Source organism: Terrapene carolina, unplaced genomic scaffold (assembly GCF_002925995.2).
Source record: "Terrapene carolina triunguis isolate 2854851 unplaced genomic scaffold, T_m_triunguis-2.0 Scaffold26721, whole genome shotgun sequence".
In the NCBI taxonomy this organism is placed as follows: Eukaryota; Metazoa; Chordata; order Testudines; family Emydidae; genus Terrapene; species Terrapene triunguis.
The window spans coordinates 30,688-57,507 of record NW_020691072.1 but is presented as its reverse complement, the minus strand read 5'-3'; the positions used below and the strand labels follow the sequence as shown (position 1 = coordinate 57,507).

The window sequence follows — 26,820 nt, the reverse complement described above, 5'->3', positions numbered from 1 at the left end:
CCAAACTCCACACTGCTGGCCCCAAGGCTATGCAATGGCTAATACAGTATTGCCAACTTCAAGGGATCAAATCTCATGAGATTGGCCCAACAATCACGACATTTTTAAAAGGATTCTATTGTGGTTTCTAGGTCAGTCTCTTGATGTTTGAACTCCCCTGACCCCTCCCCAGGGCGTGCGCATGTGACAATCAGTGTTGCCCACTCTCCCACATGTCCTGGAGAAGGTGATTTTGGGTCCTGCTGCAGGAGCTCTCACCCCCCATCTGCCCGTCTCCTGCCCAGCAATTAATCCTGTTCCCCAGACCCCCATCAGTTCGGTCCCCATCCAACACCCCCCAATTCAGTCCCCAGCCCCCATCATCACCACCCCATCAGTTCAGCACCCCTACCCCACTGCCCTCAGTTCACCCTGCCAGCACTCACCCTATCTGCTCAGAACCCACCAGCAATACAGCCCGTCAGCCCATCAGCCCCCCGCTCACTTCAGGCCCCCTGCAGCCCCCAGGCCATAATAAACCCAGCCCCACCTCTGCTCCTCCTGGGGTTCTTCACCCTCCCTAGGCAGGGGAGCAGCCGCACTGGGGTGGTGACAGCGGGAGCCCCAGCCGTGCCGAGGGCAGCTGACAGGATTTCAAAGTAAAATGAAGCCTCATTTTTAGAACTCTCAAATGTCGGGATTTTTTTTCAGCCACAGCTGAGAGTTCTATCGCGAGATCACGAGTGAGGCTTCATTTTACTCAGAAATCGCATCTCTCTCGCTCAATTCATGAGAGTTGACATGTCTGCTAATAGGTGATGTCTACCTAACCCCTTCTGACATTTTGAACATTTTTTCTTTTGACTTATAAAGTAGAGAGAGGAAACAGAAATGTCTATTTGTGTATGTTGAATTTTCTCATTCTTCATTGCACCACTTGTGCATTTGCTAATAATAATAATATGGCCAGGGGATGTGATGTATGCGCATAAAGAGTTCTGAGAATGAGGTGAGATGTTCCTCTCTGATTTTCCAAAAGGCTCATTTTTAAATTCTTAGATCTACAGAGATCCACTGCTCACCTCCTCTCCTGCACCCCAGCCCATCTGGTTAACCCAACCACTAGTTACAAATTCTAAGAGAGGAAAGAATCGACTTTTCTGTTTTTAGGAAAGATCTGGGCAGCCACCAGTAATATGTTGCTCAGCTCCTGTCAAATGCAAACTTGAAACAAAACCTGAACTATGGTGCTGACAATGAGCAACCATAATTCATATGAAAGTTTTCACTCCCCCTTTGATCCCAGAAATTTACCTTTGTCCCACTGAGGTTTAGATGACAGTGAGTCTAGAGGAAGAAAAGGGTGAAAAAGACGAAATGTCAGGTTGTCATGTTTAGGGATATATTCACATTGTTAATGTTCTAACACAAAGGCAAAATGAAAAGAAAACAAACTTTATGCAGTTCTAGGTAAGGAGGTTAAGTGCAATTCAGACCAATACAAATCGTTACACACCTCACTAAAAACTAACCACAAACCCTCTGAAACCAACACATAATTCACAGACAGACCCATACACAGACACTTTTTCACTGATTAGCATTCAATCAACTTTACATCTGCCCTTGAACCATTAGTACTCAGTAAAACTGGCTCATCCTTCCTGACAGCCCTGGTGGTCTCGTTATCTCCAGCTCAGGAGGATAAAAGGTGGAGAATCTCTAAAACGGGGGTGGGGAACCTACGGCCCATGGGCCAGATACACCCTGTTGCTAAATTTAATCTGGCCTGTAGCACCCCCCCACCCACTGGAGGGTTGGAGCTGCGAGTACTGAAGCCCCGAGCCTCTGTGCAGAGCCGCGGGAACTAGGAGTGCGGAGGGTACTGCAGCACCCTCCAGGTTTTGCACAGGGTCCCAGCCATGGTCCCACGCCCAGGGTCCCAGCTGGCTGCTGGACCCCCACCCGGGGTTCTGCCCCTGGCACCGCACGCGGGGTCCCGTCTGCTGGCCCCGCACCCAGGGCTCTGCTCCCGCCCCCAGCTGTGGTCCCAGCCTCAGCCCCCTTACCCCTGTCCACATCTCCCCCCCCCCCCCCGAGCCACGGCCCAGTCTTGGCCCCAGCTCTGGAGAGAGGGGGCACAGACATGGGTAAGGGGGGTGCCAGGTAAAAAGTTTGGGGGCCACTTGCTTTCAGCACCCCCACTGTAAAAATTGTTCCAGTGCCACTGAGTGCGGGTCTGGAGCCGCGAGCGCCGGCTTGGCCTGCTGCAGGGGGAAGCCCCGAGCCTTCACGCCCCCCCCCCCCCCCCGCGGGTGAGTGGCCTGTGACTGATTTTTTTCTGTGGGTCAATGACCCGTGATAGAAAAAAGGTTCCCCACCCGGCTCCAAAGCAAGAGAGAGACTGTGATGACACAGGAGGACTTGCAGACAAAAAATCCAAACAAACATACTTCAAAAACAGTGAATTCAGCAGGAAGCCCAAGCTCAGGTTAACGTTCATAGCTGCTAAGAAAGGAAACCCCCAGGGAGTGCGAATGTAGGCCCCTAACCCAGTGTGTATGTGCTGTATTGAGAGCTGAGGAGGGAATTCATAGGTTCCAAATGATTAGTTGACTATCTCCATCCACAATCATTGTCCCTAAGAGATTTCCCCAGCTCTGTCAATTATCAGTGTAACATACGTGAGAAAATTCCCCAGGTGACTGTTTATTACCTGTGAATTTCTTCATTATGGGCTCCACAGAGGCATTTCTTTGAGAAGATTCCCAGATTCTCCATTTCAGGTCAGAAGAAAAGGCCACTGGGTTCTGAAACTTCTCCGTCTCGCATCTGAAGAACAACCCAGTGTTACTCGTTGTGGAGTTCGGTCATATTTGTGTTTTACTAAAACGTATTTTATTCTAGTGAATGGTTGTAGCTCAGCAGACCCTGGAGGGTTAAAGTCTCTCTTGCCCCAGGAATAGGTCCAATCCCAGCTTGGACACGACAAGCTTCCCCTTCATTCTGGTGAGACCGATATTGGAAAACTGCATCCAGTTCTGGTGTCCCCAGTTTAAAATGGACGTTGAGAAACTGGAGACGGTGCAGAGAAGACCCACAAAACTGATGTGAGGGCTGGTAAAAATGCCTCGCACTGTGAGAACCCTGGCACTTGAGTGTGGGGTATAAATACCGTCATGGGGAGAACAGACTAGGTACTAAAGGGCTCCTCAGTTTGGCAAACAAAGGCACAACAAGGACCAATTGCTGGAAGCTGAAGCCAGAGAAATTCCAATGGGAAATCAGACAGACATTGTTAACAGTGCGGGTGGATTAACCATTGGAAGAAACTGCCAAGGGAAGTGGTGGATTCTCCATCTCTGGATGGGCGCCAGAACAGGGGGGCCATGGCCCCATCACTTTTAAAAGTGGGAGAGCTCTGCTCTCTGCCTTTGTACCTGCCTTAAAGGCAAGTGATGGGGGGAGGGGGCGGAGAGGAGCGATCAGGGGGCGGGGTCTCGGGGGAAGAAGCAGACCAGAGCTAGGGCCATGGTTTGGGCACTGCTGCCCGCCCCCCCCCACACACACACTTCTAGGAAGCTTCAGGCATTACTGTCTGTTGATGTCTTTAAATCTAGACTGACTGGCTTTCTGGAAAGTGCTTTAGTCAACGCACGTTAGGATTTAGTCAAGTACAAGGTATTGGGGTGAATACATGAATAACGGGGTGAAATTTAAGGACCTGCGATACATAGACACCAACTCTGTGGGTGCTCCGGGGCTGGAGCACCCACAGAAAAAATAGCCCCACAGATCAGCTTCCCCCCTACCCCCCAGCGCCTTCTGCCCGCTAGCTGGCCCTGCCTCCCAGCGCCTCCCACCCACCGGGAATCAGCTGTTCAGCAGCAGGCAGGAGGTGCTGGGGGGAGGGGAGGAGCAAGGGTGGGAAAAGGTGGGGCAGGGCAGGAAGAGGCGGGGCCTTGGGGGAAGGGGATGAGTGGGGGCAGAGCCCGGGGCCGAGCAGGGGTCTAACACCCACAGGGAAATGAGAAAGTCGGAGCCTGTGCTGTGATATACAGGAGGTCAAATGTGATGATCTTACAGTTGTTTTTGGCATTCAACTTTATGCATTTATGAAACTCAGTAATATCATGGGGCAATGAGTTGCACAGGTAAATAATGAATTGTGTAATAAAAAAACAGTATTTCCTTTTCTCAGCATTACACTAGTTGCCTTTCAGTTGCACTGAACATCCCCTCGATCTTGTATTGTGAGTGTGGGTAAGCAGGATCACTTGACTTATATCCTGTACACCATTTAAGAGAGATAATTAGTGACAATCCTTGCGGTGATGTAGATACCCATCGTACCAGGACCTGGCGTGAGACCCACTAACCCATTTCAAAGATAATTTATGTTCTTATCTAGTTCTTTGGCTACATACAATGGTCAGTTCACTAGCTCAGGGGTTCTCAGCTTACAAAGGCCAGTGTGTGTCCACTCCACACGGAGGGACGGCAAGCTACTGAATGAACTTGCACTGCCCAGGGAGCCTTGAGCAGTGTGAGTCGGTGCAGTTCTGGGGGGTAGGGCTGGAGCTGGGGGGAACTGGTTGGCGCCTTCTATTGCTGGTTCATCAATGGCTGGGAGATGATTCATGTAACACAGCTGGGCGGGTCCCTGCCCGTAGGTGTCTGTGTCAGCGCAGGGCCTGTCAGGCTTGTAGCTTGACATCAGCATCACAGTGCGAGAGGCAGCCCAGGTTGGGGATTTGGAGGGCTCAGCAGACCCACAGTCCAGGCTGCGCCCCGGGAACCCGTCACACGGATGTAAATCTCCCTTGTGGCAAATTAAACCAATTACTTTTTGTTCTGCCCTCAGTGGACTTGAAGAACAACTGATCACCACTCTCTGTAGAACAGCCTCAGACATAGCTGAAGACTGTTATCAGGGTCTCCCTTAGTCTAGAGAAGAGAAGGCTCAACACACCCATTTATTTCAACCTTTCCTCCTAGCTCATCCATTCTAAACCTCGGATCATTTCTGTTGCTCTCCTCTGAACTCTCTCCAATTTTTCCACATCTTTCTGAAAGTGTGCTGCCCAAAACTGGACACAATATTCCAGTTAAGGTCTCACTGTGGCAAGAGGGATAGCTCAGTGGTTTGAGCATTGGCCTACTAACCCCAGGGTTGTGAGTTCAATCCTTGAGGGGGCCACGTAGGGATCTGGAGCAAAATCAGTACTTGGTCTGCCTAGTGAAGGCTGGGGGCTGGACTTGATGACCTTTCAAGGTCCCTTCCAGTTCTAGGAGATAAGATATCTCCATTAATTTAAAAAAAAAAAAAAAAAAAAGGGTGGAACAACGTCCTCCTGTGTCTTACATATGACACTCCTGTTAATACATCTGTGGTGGGCTGTTCACCCCACATCAACCCCCCAAAAGAGAGAAGGAAGCAGAGAAAGAGGAGATTAAGGAGACAGGTCACACATGAGCAGTTTAGGCGGGAGAAGTAACCCCTGATTGGACGATGAAGCTCAGCTGAGCAGGTGGAGGCTGGGCTAGTATAAAGCCAGGAAGCTGGCAACAGAAATTGGCTGCAGTGAGGAAGTCTGCAGCCACCCTGTGTGCATTGGAAAGGGAAGGAGGGAACCCAGGGAAAGAACAGCCTGCTAGGAGCCGGGCCCTGAAGGAAGGGAGTACTTAGAATCATAGGATTAGAAGGGACTGCCAGGGTCATCTAGTCTAACCCCTATAAGAGAGAAGGGCGGAGAAGAAAGCCTATGGGAGGTGAATAGGTAGGGTCCCTGGGGTGGGACCTGGAGTAGGGTTTTTCCCGGACATGTCCGGCTTTTCGGCAATCAAACCCCCGTCCGGGGGGAATTGCCAAAAAGCGGAACATGTCCGGGAAAAATGCCGTCCGGGCACTTCCCCTCCCGCGGCTGCTCTGTGAGTCCTCCCCTCTCAGACTTCGGCTCTGTTAAGAGCCAAGCTGCCTGAGTCAGCGCTACCGGCTTCGGGCAGCCCGCCTTGCCTCCGGACCCCAGCCGCCAGCCGGGCACTTCTCCTCCCCGGCTCCAGCTGCTGTGCTCCGGCGGCTGGGGTCCGGAGGCAAGGGGGGCTGCCCGAAGCCGGAGCGCTACCGGCTTCACCGTTTGCCGGGCAGCCTCCAGACCCTGCGCTTCCCCTCCCGGGCTCCAGCTGCGCTGGGCAAGCGCCGGCCGGGGGCGCAGGGTCTGGGGGCTGCCCGGCAAACCGTGAAGCCAGTAGCGCTCAGGCAGCCCTTTCCCCGTGGCTGGGAGTGGGAGGGAGGAGGGGGCGGAGTTAGGGCAGGGAAGGGGCGGAGTTGGGGCGGGGCTGGGGGTGGGGAAATGGGCGGGGCCAGGGCCCGTGGAGGGTCCTCTTTTTTTATTTTTTAAATATGGTAACCCTAACCTGGAGCAGTGGGCGGGCTTGAGTTCCCCTACCAGCCACTGATGGAGCGGCATTGCTGGTTCAGTGACACTCTACACCCCAGAAGGGGAAACCATTCAGTGATCTGGCTGGAGGCTGAGTCGCGAAGAGGAAGCTGCAGCTCTTGGAGTAAGAGATGAGCCTGCAGAGTGAGAGAGACACAACGGGGGAGAGACGGCAAGGGGAGGGGTTGGCCCTGGAAGAGAGCTAATCCCCAGAACAGCCAGGAGGAGGCACCACCTGCGGTGAATACAGCAACCTGGGACAACATCCCACAATGACATTTGCCTTTTTCACAAGAGCATCACACTGCCGACTCCTTCAATGTGTGATCCACTGGAACCCCCAGATGTTTTTCCGCAGTCCTGCTGCCTAGCCAGTGATTCCCCATTTCATAGTTGTACATTTGATTTTTCCTTCCAAAGTGCAGCACTTTGTCTTTATTGAATGTCCCCTTCAATCGATTTTAATCCTTCCTCCCTCTGCCCTGTGTCTCTTGTGTCTATTTAGACTGTAAACGCCCTGGGGCAGGGACTGTCTCTGTCTGTGTGTCTGTGCAGCACCCAGCATGTTGGGCCCTGGTTTTGCCTTGAGCCTCTAGGCACTGCCATAGTACTACTGACAATAGCACATTATAAACTCCTTAGAGCAGGGAATGTCTCTTCCATCATATCTCTTCCCACGCCCAGCACACTGACAGAGCTCACTGCATAATTAGAAACAATTAACAAACAGCTCATTGAATAGTCATCAGGTGGCCCTGACTTTCCATCCCTACCCACCTAGGTGGAGTTTGGAGTCTATGACCTAGAAATGAGAGACCCATTCTCCATCCCCAATCTCCTGAGGTCTCCATTCCACCAGCTACACTATAAACCCCCCTGTCTGTAGGTAAATAACTCTTTTCTCAGGCTGCCCTATTCTGGAGTCTAGTCAAAATAACAACAGCCCCAAGATTAGATTTAACGGAGGGAGATTGGGAACCAACCCCACACTCTGCACTGCTGGCCCATGGGGAGCCAGGTCTCATGTCCAAAATCCATTCCCTGCATTGTGAAGTGAAAGGGAGAGTGAGAAGGAGCCACCTACCTGCTCAAGGTGCCTTTGATGTCCTAGAGGAGAAAGATAAAAGGAAATTCAGTCCCATCTCTCTTACTAAGGATCCCTCCTGCTCTGGAGGGGACTCACTTTGTCTTCATAACTTGAGGTTCAAAGTGAAATTATTTGTTATTTATTAACACAAACAAAAACTTTGAATGTGTTGCCTTTGCGCCTTTGGAAAAGTGCTGTAAGTTCAGGATCTGGGCCCAGGAAGTTTATACGTGGAAGCACAGTAGCTCTTTGAATAACCGTGACCCGGCACATGGAATCAGAGGGCTGAGTCTAGTGATGAATGAGGTTTAATATCACTCTGGATACTGTGTTATCCATATCAATAGCTGATCACTTTGAGTTTTGCTAAATGCTGGGTCTCAACGACATCCGGTGGCAATGAGTTCCACAGTCTAATTACTTGATGTGTGAAAAAGTGTTCGCTGGATCAGTTTTGAATTTGTCACCTTCTAATTTTATTGAATGTCCCTTTGTTCTTGCATTAGGAGACAGGGAGAACAGAGTTTGGAGTTTGCCATTTTTGGAGGCGTCTTCTCCAACTAGAATTCAAATGCAATTTTTTTTTCCATTTAGGGCTTGATCCAATGCCCATTGTACTCAAGAAGTATATTTCCATTGACTTTACTGGGAATTTTATCAACCCCTTCAGGAAAAATAATGTATATTTTAGCAATACTATATTTGACCATTCACTCCTACACGCCAAAAGTGAAGGGTTAGGAGACTTTCTTGCCCCGTGAAAGGTTCTGGGGTGTTTCTAACACCGTCTCACCTGCAGGAATTCACATGCCGGCAGCTGGCACTTCTGCTCCATCTCACTAATCAGGGAACTGAAAGAGGATAGTTCCTCAGATAGTTTGGCAACATACTCATCCCTCCTCTTTTCAATTTCCTTATTCAGCTCTTCCAGCTGGGCCAGCAGGAGTCGCTCTTGTTCCTCCAGAAACTGGCGCAGTTGCTGAAAGTCAGCCACAATCTTCTGCCTCCCAGTTTCCAGCTGTTTCTGAAATGACGAGACACAAACAGGGAAAGCACAAGTCAAGGACAGGAACACGGAGTGAGTTATGGGACATTTTATAAAGCCTGATGTATGCACACGGGAACATGTCATTGCAACCCCAGAGAATTTAACTCCCGATATTTTATGGAGAACAAACGCTATGCTCAATAGACAGACGATTTTCCAGTGGATTTTCAAGAATCCTAACTGGGTGTTTAGAATATGAATGTATCTTGCATTATGAGGATATTCTGTTATCAGTGGCATCTAGAAAACCAGACCCTTCAAACAACAGGAAGGACAGCAGGTGCGGGATCCAGAACTGGACAGGCCAGAGTTACCTCTGGGAGCAAACAGCAGAACCCAAACTCAGAAGCGCTAGACTTGAACTGGGGAACAGACGCTCTCCACAAACACACCTAGTGAATAGGGCCACGTTTCTAAAACAGGCTTTAAAATGAGAGCAACAATTGCTCTGACGAGTGTTGAAAGCACAGGTTAGGGTACAAACATTTTGTCACATCATAAATCTCCAATTTTATCCACAGAGGGATTCTGAGCACAAATTGAGTGGCTGGCAAGACACCTATTTGCATGTACAAATCGGAGTTTGCAGGGCACTTAGAAACGTGTGTATGTGAACTGGACAGAAGCCCACCAATTCATGCCATTTCTGGAGCACTCTAGCTCCTGATACCCCAGGAGCAAGAAACTTACATCATATTTAGAACCCAGATCTTCTTCATGGCAACGTCTAGCAGCGATATCACTAGGGCCTGTTCCAAAGCTCACCAACATCAATAGGAGTCTTTTCAATGACTTCAGTAGGGTTTGGTGAGGTGTTAAGTGACCAGCCTTCTCTGGGGCAGCAGATTTCTCTAGTGGCTGCCCGCGCTATTCTGTTGTGGTTATTGTTAGAGGCTTTTCCCTTAGCCTCGCCCCTGGTTCTTGTCACACAGACAGAAAGCAGGAGACCAAAAGTCCGAAGCGCAGGTAATGCGATGTTTGCTGGGGTTAGTTCCAAGCAAGGATATCCATAGCTCTACACACCAGCAGAGCCTTTACCCCGCGTCCCCCTTTCCGGCTCTGACGCCGCCGAGCTTTTACCCCGCGTCCCCCTTCCCGGCTCCGATGCTGCAGAGCCTTTACCCCGTGACCCCGTTCCCAGCTCTGACGCCGCAGAGCCTTTACTCCACGTCCCCTTTCCAGCTCTGACATGCAGAACCTTTACCTCGTGACCCCCTTCCCAGCTCTCATGCCACAGAGTGTTTACCCCGCATCCCCTTGTGACGTTATTGACAGAATCAGTAACTGTCTAGATCATTGTTGCAACCAAAGTCCTGTAGTGGCACCAAATTTTGTATAAAGGGGGTCAAATAAGGTGTCTAAGACAAGGTTATGGTTTGCTGGTTATGATTATGCTGTCTGTATGTGTGTATCATTGTTGTAGTTGAAGTTATGAATATTGGCTCTATCCTGTCTGTATTTCAAACTTGTGCTATGCTTCTGGGTGACACCCCAGACAAGTTAGTGTTAGCTCTGCCTAGCCTGCTTGATGGCCCATCAAGGACCATCAGCTATACAACTGACCCATTGAGAGAAGGCAGATGGGCCTTGTGACTCAGCAAGGGATGCAGGGACATGCCTATGGACAGAACTCTGAGGTTTTTCCATGCCATGTGATGGACAGCTTGTCCTTGGGACAAAGAAAGCAGAGACTACATGGCAAGAGACTATAAAAAGCTGCTGCAGCTCCTCCATCTTGTCTTCAGTCCTGCTTCTTACCTCTGGAGGGACTTTGCTACAAACTCTACACAAAGGACTGAATGACCCATCCCAGCTGTGGATGTACTCCAGAGACTTGACTTGAACCTGCAGTTTATTCTATCACTGCTACAAGCCTGAATCAAGAACTTTGCCATTACTGTATGTCATTGATTCCATTTAACTAGTTCTAGCTCTCACATATATCTGTTTCCTTTTATGAATAAACCTTTAGATTCTAAAGGATTGGCGACAGCGTGATTTGTGGGTAAGATCTGATTTGTATATTGACCTGGGTTTGGGGCTTGGTCCTTTGGGATCGAGAGAACCTTTTTTCTTTTACTGGGGTATTGGTTTTCATAGCCATTCGTCCCCATAATGAGTAGCACTGGTGGTGATACTGGGAAACTGGAGTGTCTAAGGGAATTGCTTGTGTGACTTGTGGTTAGCCAGTGGGGTGAGACCGAAGTCCTGGCTGGCTGGTTTGGTTTGCCTTAGAGGTGGAAAAACCCCAGCATGGGGTTTTAACTGCCCTGCTTTAAGCAGTTTGTCCTGAATTGGCACTCTCAGTTGGGTCCCACCTGAACGAGCATCGTTACACCTCCCCTTCCCAGCTCCGATACCACAGAGCCTTGCCTGTGTCCCGGTTCCCCATTTCCTCCTTCTCAGCAGGTCCAAATATTCCTGCAGTGCGCGCCCCTAGTCACATCCCTTACAACTTGTGGTCATGTTCCGTTCTGGAGGGTCGGGAGTCTGGGGTCTTCATCCCACCTCTTCTGTACCCCAGCGGAGGGTAAGGAATAAGGTTGTGTCCTGGCCAAGGCCAGGCATTTCTTTGGTTTTTAGTGGTTCTTATGCCTCCCCACAATTCCCCTTTGCCCCTCCTAACTGGTTGCTTGACCTTGGCTTGAGAGAGGAGCCAGGCAGCCTCCCAGTGTGTGCTCGTATTTAAAAATTGTATTGAAGCTAATGTTAAAAAATTATATAATACATAGGTTGGGAAAAGAGAGTGTCTGTACATCTGGGTATAGTGCTTAGATTATCCACAAATATAAAGTTAGTTTTTAAAAGTCACCTTGTAACACTTTCTCTGTTCTTATCTGTTCCCATCATACTAACAAACCCATCTGGCCAGGCAGAAGCAACACACAGTGTCTTTCACACACATTAGTAAGGATGTCAGAATATCTAAAGTCAAACCCAAAATTCTATCTCAAGCTCACAAACAGGCTTATATGCTAACAGTTCTGTCTGTTGAAAGTAAAGCCAAAAAATGGGGGAGGAATTTGCAAAAAAATTTGAAATTTCAAAGTTGTTTCCATTTTTCAGTGTTCAAAATGGGACTTTTAATTTGTTTGAAAAATATCATGAAATAACTTGAAAAAAATTCACATTTCTGTTTCCCTTTTTTTCTAAAATGTAATAAAATAATGTCCATTTCCACCACCGCCCCATTTGTTCCTTTTGTTCCATTCTCTCTGGAACTCTTCAAAAGTTCTCCCATTTTAGAAAAATTGGCAAAAAGGAAAATCTAGGAGAAAAAACCTGGAAATTATTCATGTTATTGTATCAGTGGCTAAAGGGAGGAAATGGGGAAACAAAGGGATAAAAACATTTGAAATTCTGAAAAAATTTCAGCTTTTAAAAACCAAAATGAAAACTTCAGTTTGAAATGAAAATAAACATTTTTGTTCATTCTGAAATTTCCTGTAAAAAAAACTGCTTATTTATTTATTTGCAAAAGACATTTTTCCATGGAAAAAAATTGTTTTCTACTAAATCCCATTTTCCTACAGGACTTTTTTGTGGTTGAATTTCGACCAGCTCTAGTTGAAAGACTAAAGGAGAAACTACTGTCAGCTAAACAAATTACACTCACGTTATCAATGGAAATATCTGGATTATTAAAACTCTTTCCTTAATGCTCCATTTTCCTGTTTATACTCAATTAAAGCAGAACAGTTTTTCTTTACAATGCGAATAAATAAGTAACAATCTTTCACAGAAAGGAACAAGTTTCTCACTGTTCTTCTTCTGTTAGACTAAGCAGAGTATCAATAATGTCCCCAGGGCCGGCTCTGGCTTTTTTGCCGCCCCAGGCAAAAAAGCCTCCCGCCGCCCCCTCCTCCCCCCCCCGTGCGGCCGGGGGAAGGGCGGCGAGCCTGGCTGGGGCTCCCCGCTCTCCCCGACCGGCCGGAGCGCCGGGGGAAGGGCGGAGAGCCCAGTTGCGGCCCCGCTCTCAGGCCGGAACGCCCCGCTGCGCCGCCCCCCTCCAGGTGCCGCCGCAAGCACATGCTTGGTGGGCTGGTGCTGGCCCTGAATGTCCCTGCGCACATTTGCCTCTGAGTAAGAACAGCACCTACCAGTAGTTCCTGGCTTGTTTTTTCCCCACTCGATTTATACGACAGAATCTCGTCTCTCTCTTTTTTCAAACTCTCCAAACGGATCCGAATTTTTTCCTAACAAAAGAAAAACTGGTTTAGTTTTGGTTGCTATTGGAGGCTTTCCCCCATTTTATTTATATTTTCAAGACTATTAAATGCATAATAAAAGGGGTGAGTGCTCTAACCACATGATTATAGAGTCATTCTCATGCTTGCGGTCTCTCTCTCTCTCTCTCTCTCTCTCTCCTGCAAATGACTCTCTAAGGCCTGTGTGACGGGTTGGATCACAGAAACCCCCTTGGGAGCTGCCACCCGATGTGCCAAGACTACCCCTGCTTCTGTTTTCCCTGCTAGCTCAGGACTCCAGCACCCCGTCTTGCTGAGCGAGACACTCCAGTCTGGCTCCAGACACAGACTCAGGGTCTGAATCACTTGTCCCAAAGCTACAAGTTTACCCAAAAACAGCTCACAGGAGTGTGCTTGTCTTTAGCACTCAGATGCCCAACTCCCAATGGGGTCTAAACCCAGATAAATCCGTTTTACCCTGCATAAAGCTTATGCAGGGCAAACTCATAAATTGTTCGCCCTCTATAACACTGATAGAGAGATATGCACAGCTGTTTGCTCCCCCAGGTATTAATACATACTCTGAGTAAATTACTAAATAAAAAGTGATTTTATTAAATACAGACAGTAGGATTTAAGTGGTTCAAAGTAGTAACAGACAGAACAAAGTAAGTCACAAGCAAAATAAAATAAAATGCGCAAATCTATGCCTGATCAAACTAAATACAGATAAGTTCCTCACCAGTTCCAGAATGCTCCCTTTCACAGGCTAATCTCCCTTTAGCCTGGGTCCAGCAATCACTCACAACCCCTGTAGTTACTGTCTTTTGTTTCAGTTCCCTTCAAGCATCCTGGGGGGGTGGAGAGGCTCCTTCTTTAGCCAGCTGAAGACAAAATGGAGGGGTCTCCCCCAGGGTTAAATAGACTCTCTCTTGTGGGAGGAGACCCCCCTCCTCCCTCCTATGCAAAGTCCAGCTCCAAGATGGAGTTCAGGAGTCACCTGGGCAAGTCACATGTCCCTGCATGACTCAGTCTTTACAGGCTGAAGCCATTGCCCACATGGAATCTTGCATGTCTCCAGGAAGACTTCTTATGTGGATTGGAGCATTCCAAGATGCATTGTTCCCTGATCAGGTACTTAACCTGGCGAATTCCTTCCTAAAGAAGCTGACCAAATGCCTCCCAAAGCTTACTTAGAAACCAAGCATACAGCCCATATTCTTAACCTCAAGTAGAAAATGATATATATATGTACAAATAGGATGAATAGATATAGTAGACCATAACCTTTACGGAGATATGTTACCTGGCACAGGCAGCACAAAACATATTCCAGTTATGTCATACATACATTTATAAGCACCCCCTCCCCATAAAGCCTTATGGGGTACACTGTCACAGCCTGGTCTACACTAGGAGTTTATGTCGAATTTAGCAGCGTTACATCGAATTAACTCTGCACCCGTCCACACCACAAAGCTATTTAGTTCGACATAGAGGTCTCTTAAATTCGACTTCTGTACTCCTCCCCAACGAGGAGAGTAGCGCTAAATTCGACATGGCCATGTCGAATTAGGCTAGGTGTGGATGGAAATCGACGCTAATAGCTCCGGGAGCTATCCCACAGTGCACCACTCTGTTGCCGCTCTGGACAGCAGTCCGAGCTCGGATGCTCTGACCAGCCACACAGGAAAAGCCCCGGGAAAATTTGAATTCCTTTTCCTGTCTGGCCAGTTTGAATCTCATTTCCTGTTTGGACATCGAGGTGAGCTCAGCAGCACTGGCAACGATGCAGAGCTCTCCAGCAGAGATGGCCGTGCAATCCCAGAATAGAAAGAGGGCCCCAGCATGGACTGATCGGGAAGTCTTGGATCTGATCGCTGTGTGGGGCGATGAGTCCGTGCTTTCGGAGCTGCGATCGAAAAGACGGAATGCAAAGATCTACGAGAAGATTTCAAAAGCCATGGCAGAGAGAGGATACAGCCAGGATGCAACGCAGTGCCGCGTGAAAATCAAGGAGCTGAGACAAGGCTACCAGAAGACCAAAGAGGCAAACGGACGCTCCGGATCCCAGCCCCAGACATCCCGTTTCTACGAGGCACTGCATTCCATCCTAGGTGCGGCCGCCACCACTACCCCACCACTGACCGTGGACTCTGATGATGGGGTATTGTCGACGGCCGCTTCCTCGGACATGTTAGCGGACGGGGAAGATTAGGAAGGAGATGAGGAGGACGAGGCAGTCGACAGCGCTTACAACGCTGATTTCCCCGACAGCCAGGATCTCTTCATCACCCTTACAGAGATCCCCTACCAACCGTCCCCAGCCGTTACCCCGGACACAGAATCAGGGGAAGGATCAGTCGGTAAGTGTTTTAAACATGTAAACGTTTATTTTTAACAGAACAGGAATATTAACAATATTAACAATGGGTTTTTCATGATTAGTTTGCCCTAGGCGCTTAACGTTTCAGTCCTTGGCAGTGCAACTACTGAAAAAAAAAAATCTAACAATGTCCGGTTTAGCATGATTGGTTTGCCCTAGGCGCTCTACTGTTTAGTCCCTGCCAGTGCAGCTACAGTAAAATCTGGTCTATATGTCCGGGGATAGAGCTGAAATCCTCCTGGGACATCTCCACGAAGCTCTCCTGGAGGTAATTGGAAAGCCTTTGCATCAGGTTCCTGGGGAGAGCGGCCTTATTGGGTCCTCCGTGGTAGGAAACGTTTCCGCGCCAGGAGACAAGCAAGTACTCGGGGATCATTGCCTTGCAGAGCATGGCGGCATATGGCCCTGGTCTTTGCAGGCTTTCCCGAAGCATCCTTTCTTTCTCGGTCTCTGAAATCCTCTTCAGAGTGATGTCGCTCATGGTGACCTGCTTTGAATTAGGTAGGGGAATGTTAGTATTGGGACTGCTTGCCCATTCCTTTACAGAACTGTAACCGGCGGTTTACAGCCACGCGGTGGAGGCGGGAAAGGAGCAGCATACAGGGATCTTTCCCTGGGACAGCCGCGAGGGGGTGGGACAGGGGCAGAGTTCATGCTTGCCGGGTTGCTGGCAGCAGGGACTGGCATTGCTTTGAACGTGAAAGGAGGCCAGTGCTATTATTAAAGTTTTAAGCAGCCACAAGTCTACGGCTTACCATGTCGGCCTGCTACCCAAATTCCGCTGTCCTGCCACGCTTGTCTGATCTGCACTGCAAGACCCCAGGCACTGAATGCGAAGGCTGAAAATTCGACCTTGTCCTGAGTGCGCATGTGATAGGTGCTGTGCATGGTCTTGTTCACAGAGAAAGACTATGTTCTTTGTTCACAACTAAATTTATCTTTCTGAGGAATTCACTCCCTTTTTCCCATCCCACAGCTGTGACTGTCTCCCGACCTACCCTGGCATCACACTCCCAGAGGCTAGCGCAGATTAGGCGTAGGAAGAAGAGGACACGGGAGGACATGTTCTCGGAACTTATGGGATGCTCCCGAGCCCAGGCAGCACAGCAGACCCAGTGGAGGGAGAACTTGTCCCAAATCCACCGATCACACATTGAACGGGAGGAGAGGTGGCGGCAGGAAGACCAGCAGGCGACTCAAACGCTGCTTGGACTAATGAGGGAGCAAACGGACACGCTCCGGCGCCTTGTGGATGTTCTGCAGGACCGGAGGCAGGAGGACAGAGCCCCGCTGCAGTCTATCTGTAACCGCCCTCCCCCGCCACCAAGTCCCATACCCCCCTCACCCAAAGTCCCAAGAAGGAGGGGCGGCAGAGTCCGTGAAAACTCTCACTCCACCCCTGCAGACTGCTCAAGTACCAGAAGGCTCTCATTCCCCAAAATTTGATAAGTCCTTTCCTTCCCGCCTCACCCAAGCCCCCGTCCCAGTTTCATCCCCCAGTTTCATGTGTAGTTGCTAATAAAAAAATACGTTTCTGTTAAGTACTGTTTCCATCATGTTCTTTTACAGGAGAGTCTGTCTGAAGGGGAGGAAGGGGGTTGGTAATTGGACAGGACAGTCACCTTTACCAGGGTACAGAGGCGGGGGCAGGTTCAGCAGCAGGGCACACACACATTGCAGTCACTAGTTACCCTGGTCAGTCTGGGAGGTGGTTTTCATGTTCTGTGTGTGTGGGGGGGCAGCTATGTGACTTTGTGGCGGGGGAGGGCGGTTAGAGATCTTATGCAGCGGTCCTTATCCTGGATCACAGAGCCACGCAGCAGGGGATCTGTAACCGTCCTCCCCCTGCCACAAAGTCACACAGCCCCCACACACAGAGTCCCGAACAGGAGGAGTGGCAGGCTCCATTGAAACAACCAGTCCACCAGTGCGGAGCCTGTCATTCCTCGAGTTTAGAAGCGTCCTTTGCATCACTACACTACACCCGCTCCCCACCACAGTCTGCGTCCCAGGTTCAACACTTTCCCGCGAAAACAGTAATAAAGAAAACGGTGTTCATTAACAAATTTCAAGTGATTTTATTTTTAAACGTGTGTTGGAAGGGGGGGAACGGGGTGAAGGGGGTATGTAGCTGGAGAGGATAGTGAACATTCACTGGGTAAAGAAACGGGGGCAGGTTCAGCTTCTCTGTAAACAAACTTAATAGTCACAGGTTACCCTGCTCACTCAGGAACCTAGCTTTCAAAGCCTCCCGGATGCACAGCGCGTCCCGCTGGGCTCTTCTAATCGCACGGCTGTCTGGCTGGGCGTAATCAGCAGCCAGGCTATTTGCCTCAACCTCCCACCCCACCATAAAGGTCTCCCCCTTGCTCTCACAGAGATTGTGGAGCACACAGCAAGCTGCAATAACAATGGGGATATTGGTTTCGCTGAGATCAGCGCGAGTCAGTAAGCTTCTCCATCTCCCCTTGAGACGGCCAAAAGCACACTCCACCACCATTCTGCACTTGCTCAGACGGTAGTTGAAGAGTTCTTTTTCAGTGTCCAGGGCGCCTGTATAGGGCTTCATGAGCCAGGGCATTAGCGGGTAGGCTGGGTCCCCGAGGATCACTATAGGCATCTCCACATCCCCAAGAGTTATTTTGTGGTCCGGGAAGTAAATACCTTCCTGCGGCCGTCTAAACAGACCAGAGTTCCTGAAAACGCGAGCATCATGAACCTTGCCCGGCCATCCGACGTTGATGTTTGTAAAACGTCCCCTATGGTCCACCAGTGCTTGCAGCACCATTGAAAAGTAGCCCTTTCGGTTAATGTACTGGCTGGCCTGGTGGTCCGGTCCCAGGATAGGGATGTGAGTTCCATCTATAGCCCCACCGCAGTTTGGGAATCCCATCGCGGCGAAGCCATCTATGATGACCTCCACGTTTCCCAGGGTCACTACCTTTGAGAGCAGTAGCTCAACGATTGCGTTGGCTACTTGCATCACAACAACCCCCACGGTAGATTTGCCCACGCCAAAGTGGTTCGCGACTGACGGGTAGCTGTCTGGCGTTGCAAGCTTCCAGAGGGCTATGGCCACTCGCTTCTGGACAGTCAGGGCTGCTCGCATCCGGGTGTCCTTGCGCTTCAGGGCAGGGGACAGCAACTCACAAAGTTCCAGGAAAGTCCCCTTCCGCATGCGAAAGTTTCGCAGCCACTGTGATTCATCCCAGACCTGCAGCACTATGCGGTCCCACCAGTCCGTACTTGTTTCCCGGGCCCAGAATCGCTGTTCCACAACATCAACATGACCCATTGCCACCATGATGTCCTCGGCGCGGGGTCCCGTGCTTTGTGACAGGTCTGTGCCACTCTCAGACTTCAGGTCCTCACCGCGCTGCCGTAGCCTCCTCGCCCGATTTCTCAGCATCTGCCTCTGGGAAAGGTGGATGATAAGGTGCGAGGTGTTGAGAACGGCCACAAGTGCAGCGATGGTCGCAGCGGGCTCCATGCTCGCAGTGCTGTGGCGTCCGCGCTGTCACTGACCAGAAAAGTGCGCGAACTGATTTCCCGCCGGCGCTTTCAGGGAGGGAGGGACGGCGGTAGTGACGGACGGATGACGACAGTGACCCAAAAGCACCCTCGACACATTTTTTTCCCCAGAAGGCATTGGCGGCTCGACCCAGAATTCCAATGGGCAGCGGGGACTGCGGGAACTGTGGGATAGCTGCCCACAGTGCACCGCTTCCAATGTTGACGCTTGCCCCGTTAGTGTGGACTCACAAAGTCGAATTACTGCCCTTAGTGTGGATACACACGTTCGACTTTGTAATATCGATTCCACATATTCGATTTAAGTAAAATCGAACTACTCTCGTAGTGTAGACATACCCTAAGTATTTATCCCCAGTGGAACAGCTTCAGCAGGAGAGATGGAGGGAGCCTATCTCAGAATATCCCATAGAGAGGTGGCAGATCCCTGTTCAAATCCTGTCTCCTCATCAGGTGGAAGAAGGACTTGAACCTGTGGTCTCCCATGTCCCAGGTGAGTGCTCTAAACACCGGGATAAAAATGATGAGGGAGAGCATTCTCTGTGTGAACTCACCTGAGGGGCCTCAGGCCGCCTACCAGCTTAGACCCCACACAGGAGTTAGGTGGCCTAAGGCTGATCTTCCCTGGGGCTTAGGTGGGAGACCGGCATCGAGATGCAGTGCGCATGGCCAGAAGTAGTAGCACAGGTGCTGAGGGAACTAGTTACTGAAAACACAGAGGCCGAGGGAGTTTAGGCACCTCCAGGGCTCAGCAGGAATGTTGTGAATTGCAGTGGAGGCTCAAACTGGGGTTTAGGCACCTAAGTAAATACTGTGAATCGAGGCCGCACTGACAGAGAAACTGAGCTAAGGACGGGGCTTGACTGAGGCTTCACTGCCTCAGTGCACATGTGTTCGCTCTGCTCATGCTCACTGTGAATTTTCTGAGCAGTCTCAGAACCACACTGTCACCCAGGGCATGTTTTGATACATCACCGGCCTTGGCATTTCTAAGTGGGCCTGAGAAATAATCTTCCCCCTCCCCCTAAGCACAACCAATTCCTGACCCCCACTAAGCACTGGGATTGCCGGAGAATGTAGGGGAGAGTCAGTGAGATAAGTCACTGGGACACAGTCCAAACAGAACTAACCCAGTGATACACAGAAACTGTGGGCAGGTACCATCCTTAATTCTTCTTTACCCCCCGCCCCCTATACAAAAAGCTGCTTGAGCCTTGCAACCATATGTGACGTTATTGATATAATCTGGGACCATATAGAACATGCTTGCAAACAAAGTCCTGTAGTGGCACCAAATCTTGTATAAAGGGGGTCAAATGAGGTGTCTAAGACAAGGTTATCTTTTACTCGTTATGATTATGCTGTCTATGTGTGTGTGTGTGTGTGTGTATCAATTTTGTAGTTGAATGAATATTGGCTCTATACTGTCTGTATTTCAAACTTATGCTATGCTTCTGGGAAACATCCCAGACAAGTTGGTGTTAGCTCTGCCTAGCCTGCTTGATGGCCCATTAAGGACCATCAGCTACACAATTGACCCATGGAGAGAAGGCAAATACGCCTTGAAACTCAGTAAAGTATGCAGGGACTGGCCCATGTGACTCCAGACTCCATTTTGCTGTAATTTTCCACAGTGACAACAAAGAGGTGTTCTTACACCTGGAAAAGACTATAAAAGGCTGATGCCTCGTCTTCAATCCTACTTCTTACCTCTGGAGGAACTTTGCTACAAACTGAAGCTCTGAACAAAGGATTGAGGACCCATCCCAGCTGGGGATGTATTCCAGAGACTTGATTTGAACCTGCAGTTTATTCTATCGCTGCTGCAAGCCTGAACCAAGAACTTTGCCATTACTGTATGTAATTGATTCCATTTAACCGATTCTAACTCTCACCTATATCTTTTTCATTTTATGAATAAACCTTTAGATTCTAAAGGATTGGCAACAGCATGATTTGTGGGTAAGATCTGATTTGTATATTGACCTGGGTCTGGGGCTTGGTCCTTTGGGATCAGGAGAACCTTTTTTCTTTTACTGGGGTCTTGGTTTTCATAACCATTCATCCCCATAACGAGTGGCACTAGTGGTGATACTGGGAAACTGGAGTGTCTAAGGGAATTGCTTGTGTGACTTGTGGTTAGCCAGTGGGGTGAGACCAAAGTCCTCTTTGTCTGGCTGGTTTGGTTTGCCTTAGAGGTGGAAAAACCCCAGCCTTGGGCTGTAACTGCCCTGTTTTAGCAATTTGTCCTGAATTGGCACTCTCAGTTGGGTCCCGCCAGAACCGCATCGTTACACCACAGTGATTAATGTACATCAGTTATATTTTCAAGACTCCCTGCTATAAAAGATATTTAACGTGCCTTGGTTTTTATTATGGAGAGGGACGAGAAGGAGAAAGGGGGGTGTTGCTTGGCTGAGGAGGAAAAGATGGTAAGGAATGGACATAATTCTTTCTCAGTTGCCAAAGCCGGCGTGTTCTCCTCCCTGATCCTCCACCTCCTTCCCCCCGGATAACAGGACCCTGGATCTTCATTTTGAAAATATGGTCACCCTACCCCTGCCTCCGCAGAGTTCAAGAAATCTGCTGGAATGGGCCAGGCCCCCCCAGCCGTTGTACATTGTGTCTGAGAAGCAAATCCTGCTCCCCCCACCCTGCAACCATTAAAAGGAAACTCTGTGAGCTGGAACTTGTGGAGTTTCCTGCCCCCGTGTGGATTTTTCCCTGCACAGGGGATACCCTTGCTCTAGGGCACACAAATCATACCCTGCTTTACATATCCTGGTACTATTAAAGCCATACAGCCCTGCTAGTGTGGGTGTAGTTACACCTGTATAACTGGGTGTAGCTTATTCCTGTATGGAAAGGGAAACAAGCGTTCCTGGCATCAGGCACCTTTATACCAGTACAACTTGTATCCACACCGGGGGGGTTGCTGATATAACTCTTTTGTTTAAAAAAAAAAAATCCCAGCCCTCCCCAACACAGATCAGTACAAAAACTATATGCAGGGCAGGCCTTAAAAACATGTCTCCTCAACGTTCTTCCTGTATAAAATCCCTTCTGCTTTTCTACCTTGTCATTGTAGGAAGCTAGTTTCATTACGTTGCTGGTTTTGTATTTGTCAGATGGCTGCTCTGATTGTTCCAGCATGTCTGGGCTGGGATGCGTCCCAAATGCAAAAATTACCTGGTAATCCACAGCAGCTTCATCAACAGGCAGCACGGAGTGGTCTTTGTGACTGCGGGACTCTCTGCACACCACACAGATGGGGGTTTGATCCACTTCACAGAAGAGTTTTAAAAGTTCCTCGTGTTTTTCACACGCTTTCTTCCCCCTTGGCTCTGGGAATTTTTTGGCTATTTCAACTACATTCCTCAGCTGCCGGTTGGGCTGGAATTCTCCTTCCTGGAACGGTTCTCTGCACTGAGGGCAGGGATAGGAGGGGGAGGTTTTGGACTCCTTGCAGTACTGACTGATGCAGGATCGGCAGAAATTGTGCCCGCACTTGAGAATCACCGGATCGTTAAAATAAGCCAGGCAAATGGAACAGATAACAGCCTCTTGGAGATCTTTTACCCGGCTTCTTGCGGCCATGGCACCTACGAGAAAGAGGAAAATAACTTTTACTTTCACTTGGCTCAGAAATGTGTCTATCCCCGACTGAAGCTGGCCTCCGCCCTTCCTGCAACTGCCTGCCTTGTGCCTCCTTGCTGATCTGTCCTGAATGTGTTCGCTGGAGCCTGGGATCCTTCAGTTCTGGAAAGGAGAAAATACAAGGAGATAGGAGAGACGTGTATAAAACATAAAAGAATGAATATATTGAACTCCTACATTTGTACAGATTAGACTTTAAACAAATACTTCCCCGTGCTGTCATAAACAGAATTAAGTAAGTCAAGTCACTGAAGTGATACAAGCATTTCTAAATAAAAGAGCCAATCATAAAATCCCTCATTCCATGCCCACAAAAACAACAGTATTGGCAGAATTATGCCAAAAATATGCCGTTATACTTTCCTTCAACCATCATAGTTAGAAATTATTTTTTAAAATTTCAAAACAGGATCTGATGTGAATTAGAAATAGATCAGAGTTGCAATGTTAGTTTGATTGGGGCTGGAACTTTGCCAAAGTTCTGGTGTTCTCGAGCTAAAAAGATCCATTTCTAATACAAATAACGGATGTAATTTTATTATTACTGTATGTTGCCACATTTAAAAACTTCCTACGAGTTATCTAAACAATTAAATTAAAAACCCAGAACTATGGAGTGCCATGTTAAATCAGTTTTTTAATTTATTTGAAACATTCAACTACATTCAGTATTGCCAACACCATGTATTCAAAAATCATGAATAAGCCCTAAAAAAAAAAGTGAGAGAGATTTAAAAAAATAACACATTTAATTTTTTTTTATTTGCCTTCTGGTTACTGAGCCGTTAGATAACACTTGTGTCATGTTTTCAGTAGTGCTATTTGAAACAGAATTTCTGTTCCATGGGAAGTTCTGACATTTCAAAATTTATTTTGATTCTGAATCAGAATTTAAAAAATTGAAATTTCCCATCAACACATTTCATTTTGATGAAATCAAACTGTTTCATTCTGCTTTTGACTTAAAAAATAAGATAAAATTTCAAAATGAAAAGATGTTTTGAAACAAAAATGTGAACCAATCCATTCTGAAATGTGAAAAGGAACATTTCAACATTTTTGACCTGAAACTCAAAAAAGAGTCATTCAAAAAGTGGAAAGTAGGTCAAATTATGAACGATGAATTAAAAAAAAAAAAAAACACACGGATGTAGGAATAAAATTAGGAAGGCTAAGGCACAAAACAAGATTAAACCAGCTAGGGACATGAAGGGGAACAAGAAGACATTTTACACATAAATTAAATTCAGTGGACAAATGCAAAGTACAAGGAAGGAATAATCAGTTACACAAATACAAAACGGGAAAGGCCTGCTTAGGAGGGAATAGAGCAGGAAAGGATCTGTGAGTTATAGTGGATCTCAAACTCAATATGAGTCAACAGTGTAATACGGTTGCAAAAAAAGAATACATCCCAGAATGATGTTCCAACAGGAATGTTGTAAACCAGAAACGAGAAGTAATTCTTGTAATCTATTAAGCACTGATAAGGCCTCAACTAGAGTATGGTGTCCAGTTATGGGCACCACACTTGGGGACAAATTGGAGAAAGTCCAATGGACAGCAACAAAAATGATTAAAGGTCTAGAAAAATAATTGTGATGGTCCACGCCCCTAGGGTCAGGGCAGTGTGGCCGATCGGTCACAGTCTATGAAGCAGCCCTTCAGTGCAGGGCAGCGTGGCCTAGCGGCCGGAGTCTATAGAGTTGGGGGCGCCCACTATGGGGTGTGGCGGCCCCGGTAGGGGGACCCGGACCCACCCAACTCCACCAGGACCTGACCCAGGGCCCTAACAGTGGCGTAGCGGCTTGCCAGTGACTCAGCAGGGAGGTCCTACCGAAACATGCTGAGTTTCCCCAGGCGGGAGGTACCATTCCGTCACCCTCCCTGGGTCACTTCCTACCAGAGTCTGTGTTGGGGTTCCCCATGAGCTGTCAAATCCTTTGTGTTCAGCAGGGCTGGTCGTCTCCAGGGGCTCCTCCAGTCCCCGGGGTGCAGGCGGGCTGTGGACGGCTTCAATTCCCAGTGTAGTCAGAGGCTGTGGCTGGCCCTCCACAGGCGCTTCCCAGGCAGGTCCTTCCCCTGCAGCCTCCAGCCCAGAATGAGCTGGTCTCCCTCCCTTTATACTGCTAGAGCACTTGGAGCCTGTCCAGTCTCGCCAGGGAGGCGGGACTTCCGCTGTCCATAATATGGGCTTAACCCTGTCTGGGCTAGTGCGGGGTAAGCCGACCCTGTCACAATAACCTATGAGGAAAGTTTATAAAAAAATAGGTTTGTTTAGTCTGTAGAAGAGAAGACTGAAGAGGGGAATGATAACAGTCTTCAAGCACCTCAAAGGTTGTTATAAGGAGGAGGGTGATAAATTGTTCTCCTTATCCACTGAGGACAGGACAAGAAGGAATGGGATTAAATTGCATCAATGGCGATTTAGTTTAGACATTAGGAAAATCTTCCTAACTGTCAGGGTGGTTAAGCATTAGAACACATTACCTAGGGAGGTTGTGGAATCTCCATCACTGGAGGTTTTTAAGAACAGGTTAGATAATCAGAGAGGCTGATGCCTTTGCAGAGAAACTTGGACTCTCTAGCAGGAAGTATCAGCACCTAAGGCAACTCTCTGTTAACCGTGATTTAGGGTTTGTCTACACGGCCACTTTACAGCGTTGTAACTTTCTCACTCAGGGGTGTGAAAAAACACCCCCCGAGCGATGCAAGTTTTAGTGCTATAAAGCACCAGTGTAGACAGTGCACCAGCGTTGGGAGCCGCACTCCCAGCGCTGGTAGCTATTCCCCTCGTGGGAGTGGGGGTTTTTACAGCACTGGGAAAGCTCTCTCCCAGCGCTGGTGCCGCGACTGCACAGCCGCGGCAGCGCTTTAACATTGGTAGTGAAGACATACCCTTAGTAACTGATGATTAAAGGCACAGGCACCTTTACTAGTTACAAAGTCCAGGGTTCAGTGTGTGTTCACACAGCAACTTTTCTGCCATGCTGCCTGACCCTGTGTGTAATAGGCTAGGAAGGATTCGATTTTTATTGGTAAATGTTGGTAAACATCAATTTCATCATACAGACAAACAGACAAAATATAGTTTTATAAATAATAATTGAAATGTACAGGTAGGCAAGGTAAGAAAAATGCTGCTTGAGACCTTATTAGAGTTTGATTTAAGGATATTTATTTTTTATGCTTTGACATGTGATATTGACAATTTGTGTTTTAATGGTAATAAAACTTAAATGTTTTGAATCTCAACATCTGTCATTAAATAATTGTCTGACCATCCCCCATAGTGTCCCATAACTGTGAAAATTTAAATTGATAAAAATAAAAAGCGTAAAATAAACATCGATATTATCTATTGAAATTATGTATATCTATATAAAAAAATCAAATTCTGCCAAACCTAGGGAATTTTGGTAAAAACTAGCCAATTGTCCCACTGTCTATATGTCAATGAGGAAAACCATTGTTAGCTGGTATGGGTTACCTTAGGCTGCCGCATTTTCAAAGGACTGAAGATTGGAAAGGCATGTGCAAGTGTGTGATTTGTAGACACACTCGTTATGAACTACACTTGCAAATACAATAAACTCATCAGGATGTGGCTAGTTAAATAGCTAGCAGGGGATTTGTGCATGCATATTCACAACTTTAAGAATTATACTTTAAGAATTTAGGTGTATTAGAAAAAAAGGGGTGGAGTGTTAGGATATAGATATTCAGGCCTGTCTGTAAAGGCCTATACTTTAAGAATTTAGGTGTATTCTTATCATTTAGCTAGTTATAGAGGTATAAAAGAAAGAATCAAAATCACTGTTTGCCTGTGTAAGGGCCTTCTCTCATTGTGACAGTCTGAGGCCTGGTTCTTAGACTAAGGCCTTCGGCTAAGCAGCAGAGGCAGCCATAAACTGGGAAGTGAACGGTCACATCCTCACATCCCAAACTAGTGTGGAAGTAGAGCAAGAACTGACAGGGATTTGAAAGTGGATTTCAAATGCAAACAGTCTCTTCTGTGAGCAAGAGTCAGGCTAGCTGTAACCCTAATAACGCGAGACTTGTAGAAGCGAGGATTGTGTGAGGCGAGTGGGAAAGAACTGTGTGAGAAGTTGTTGCGACCTTGTGTAGATAAATATGGAATGTAGACTAGAGTCTAAATAAGTGAGAAAAATAAGATATCAGTGTTGGGATCCACTAGGCATAGCTACCAGGTAACTCGGGAGAGCGGAAGGCCAAAGTGTCGATGAAACTCTTTTGCTTTGGGCCTATCTGAAACCCCCAGACTCCATCTTGTGAACTCTCATCTATTTCTGTGCTAACTGCTTACATGTTAAAGTAGAAATGTATTGGTCAGTGTTTCTAGCACATGGCTGCAGTTTCACTCACACTAGCAGAAATAATAGAGATAAGGAGGGAACAGAGAGATAGTTAGTTTGCAGCTGTTTTCCCAGACATCCTCAAGGTATTTAGTGCAAAGGGTCAAGGAACGTACCGTGTTCTCCCTT

At 48.0% G+C, this 26,820-nt stretch overlaps 1 protein-coding gene across 1 annotated transcript; it reads right to left on the bottom strand.

Annotated features, from left to right (window-relative positions):
- Positions 1 to 1,293: 1,293 nt before the first annotated feature.
- On the bottom strand, positions 1,294 to 22,255 carry LOC113408915 (tripartite motif-containing protein 10-like; the record flags this gene model as incomplete). Its single annotated transcript, XM_026662381.2, has 6 exons — positions 21,848 to 22,255; positions 12,655 to 12,750; positions 8,300 to 8,530; positions 7,504 to 7,526; positions 2,696 to 2,811; positions 1,294 to 1,326 (listed from the first exon to the last, which is right to left on the bottom strand). Coding segments are annotated over exons 1-6 (907 nt in total), but the record flags the coding sequence as incomplete, so codon positions are not given.
- Between the last annotated feature and the right edge of the window lie 4,565 nt (positions 22,256 to 26,820).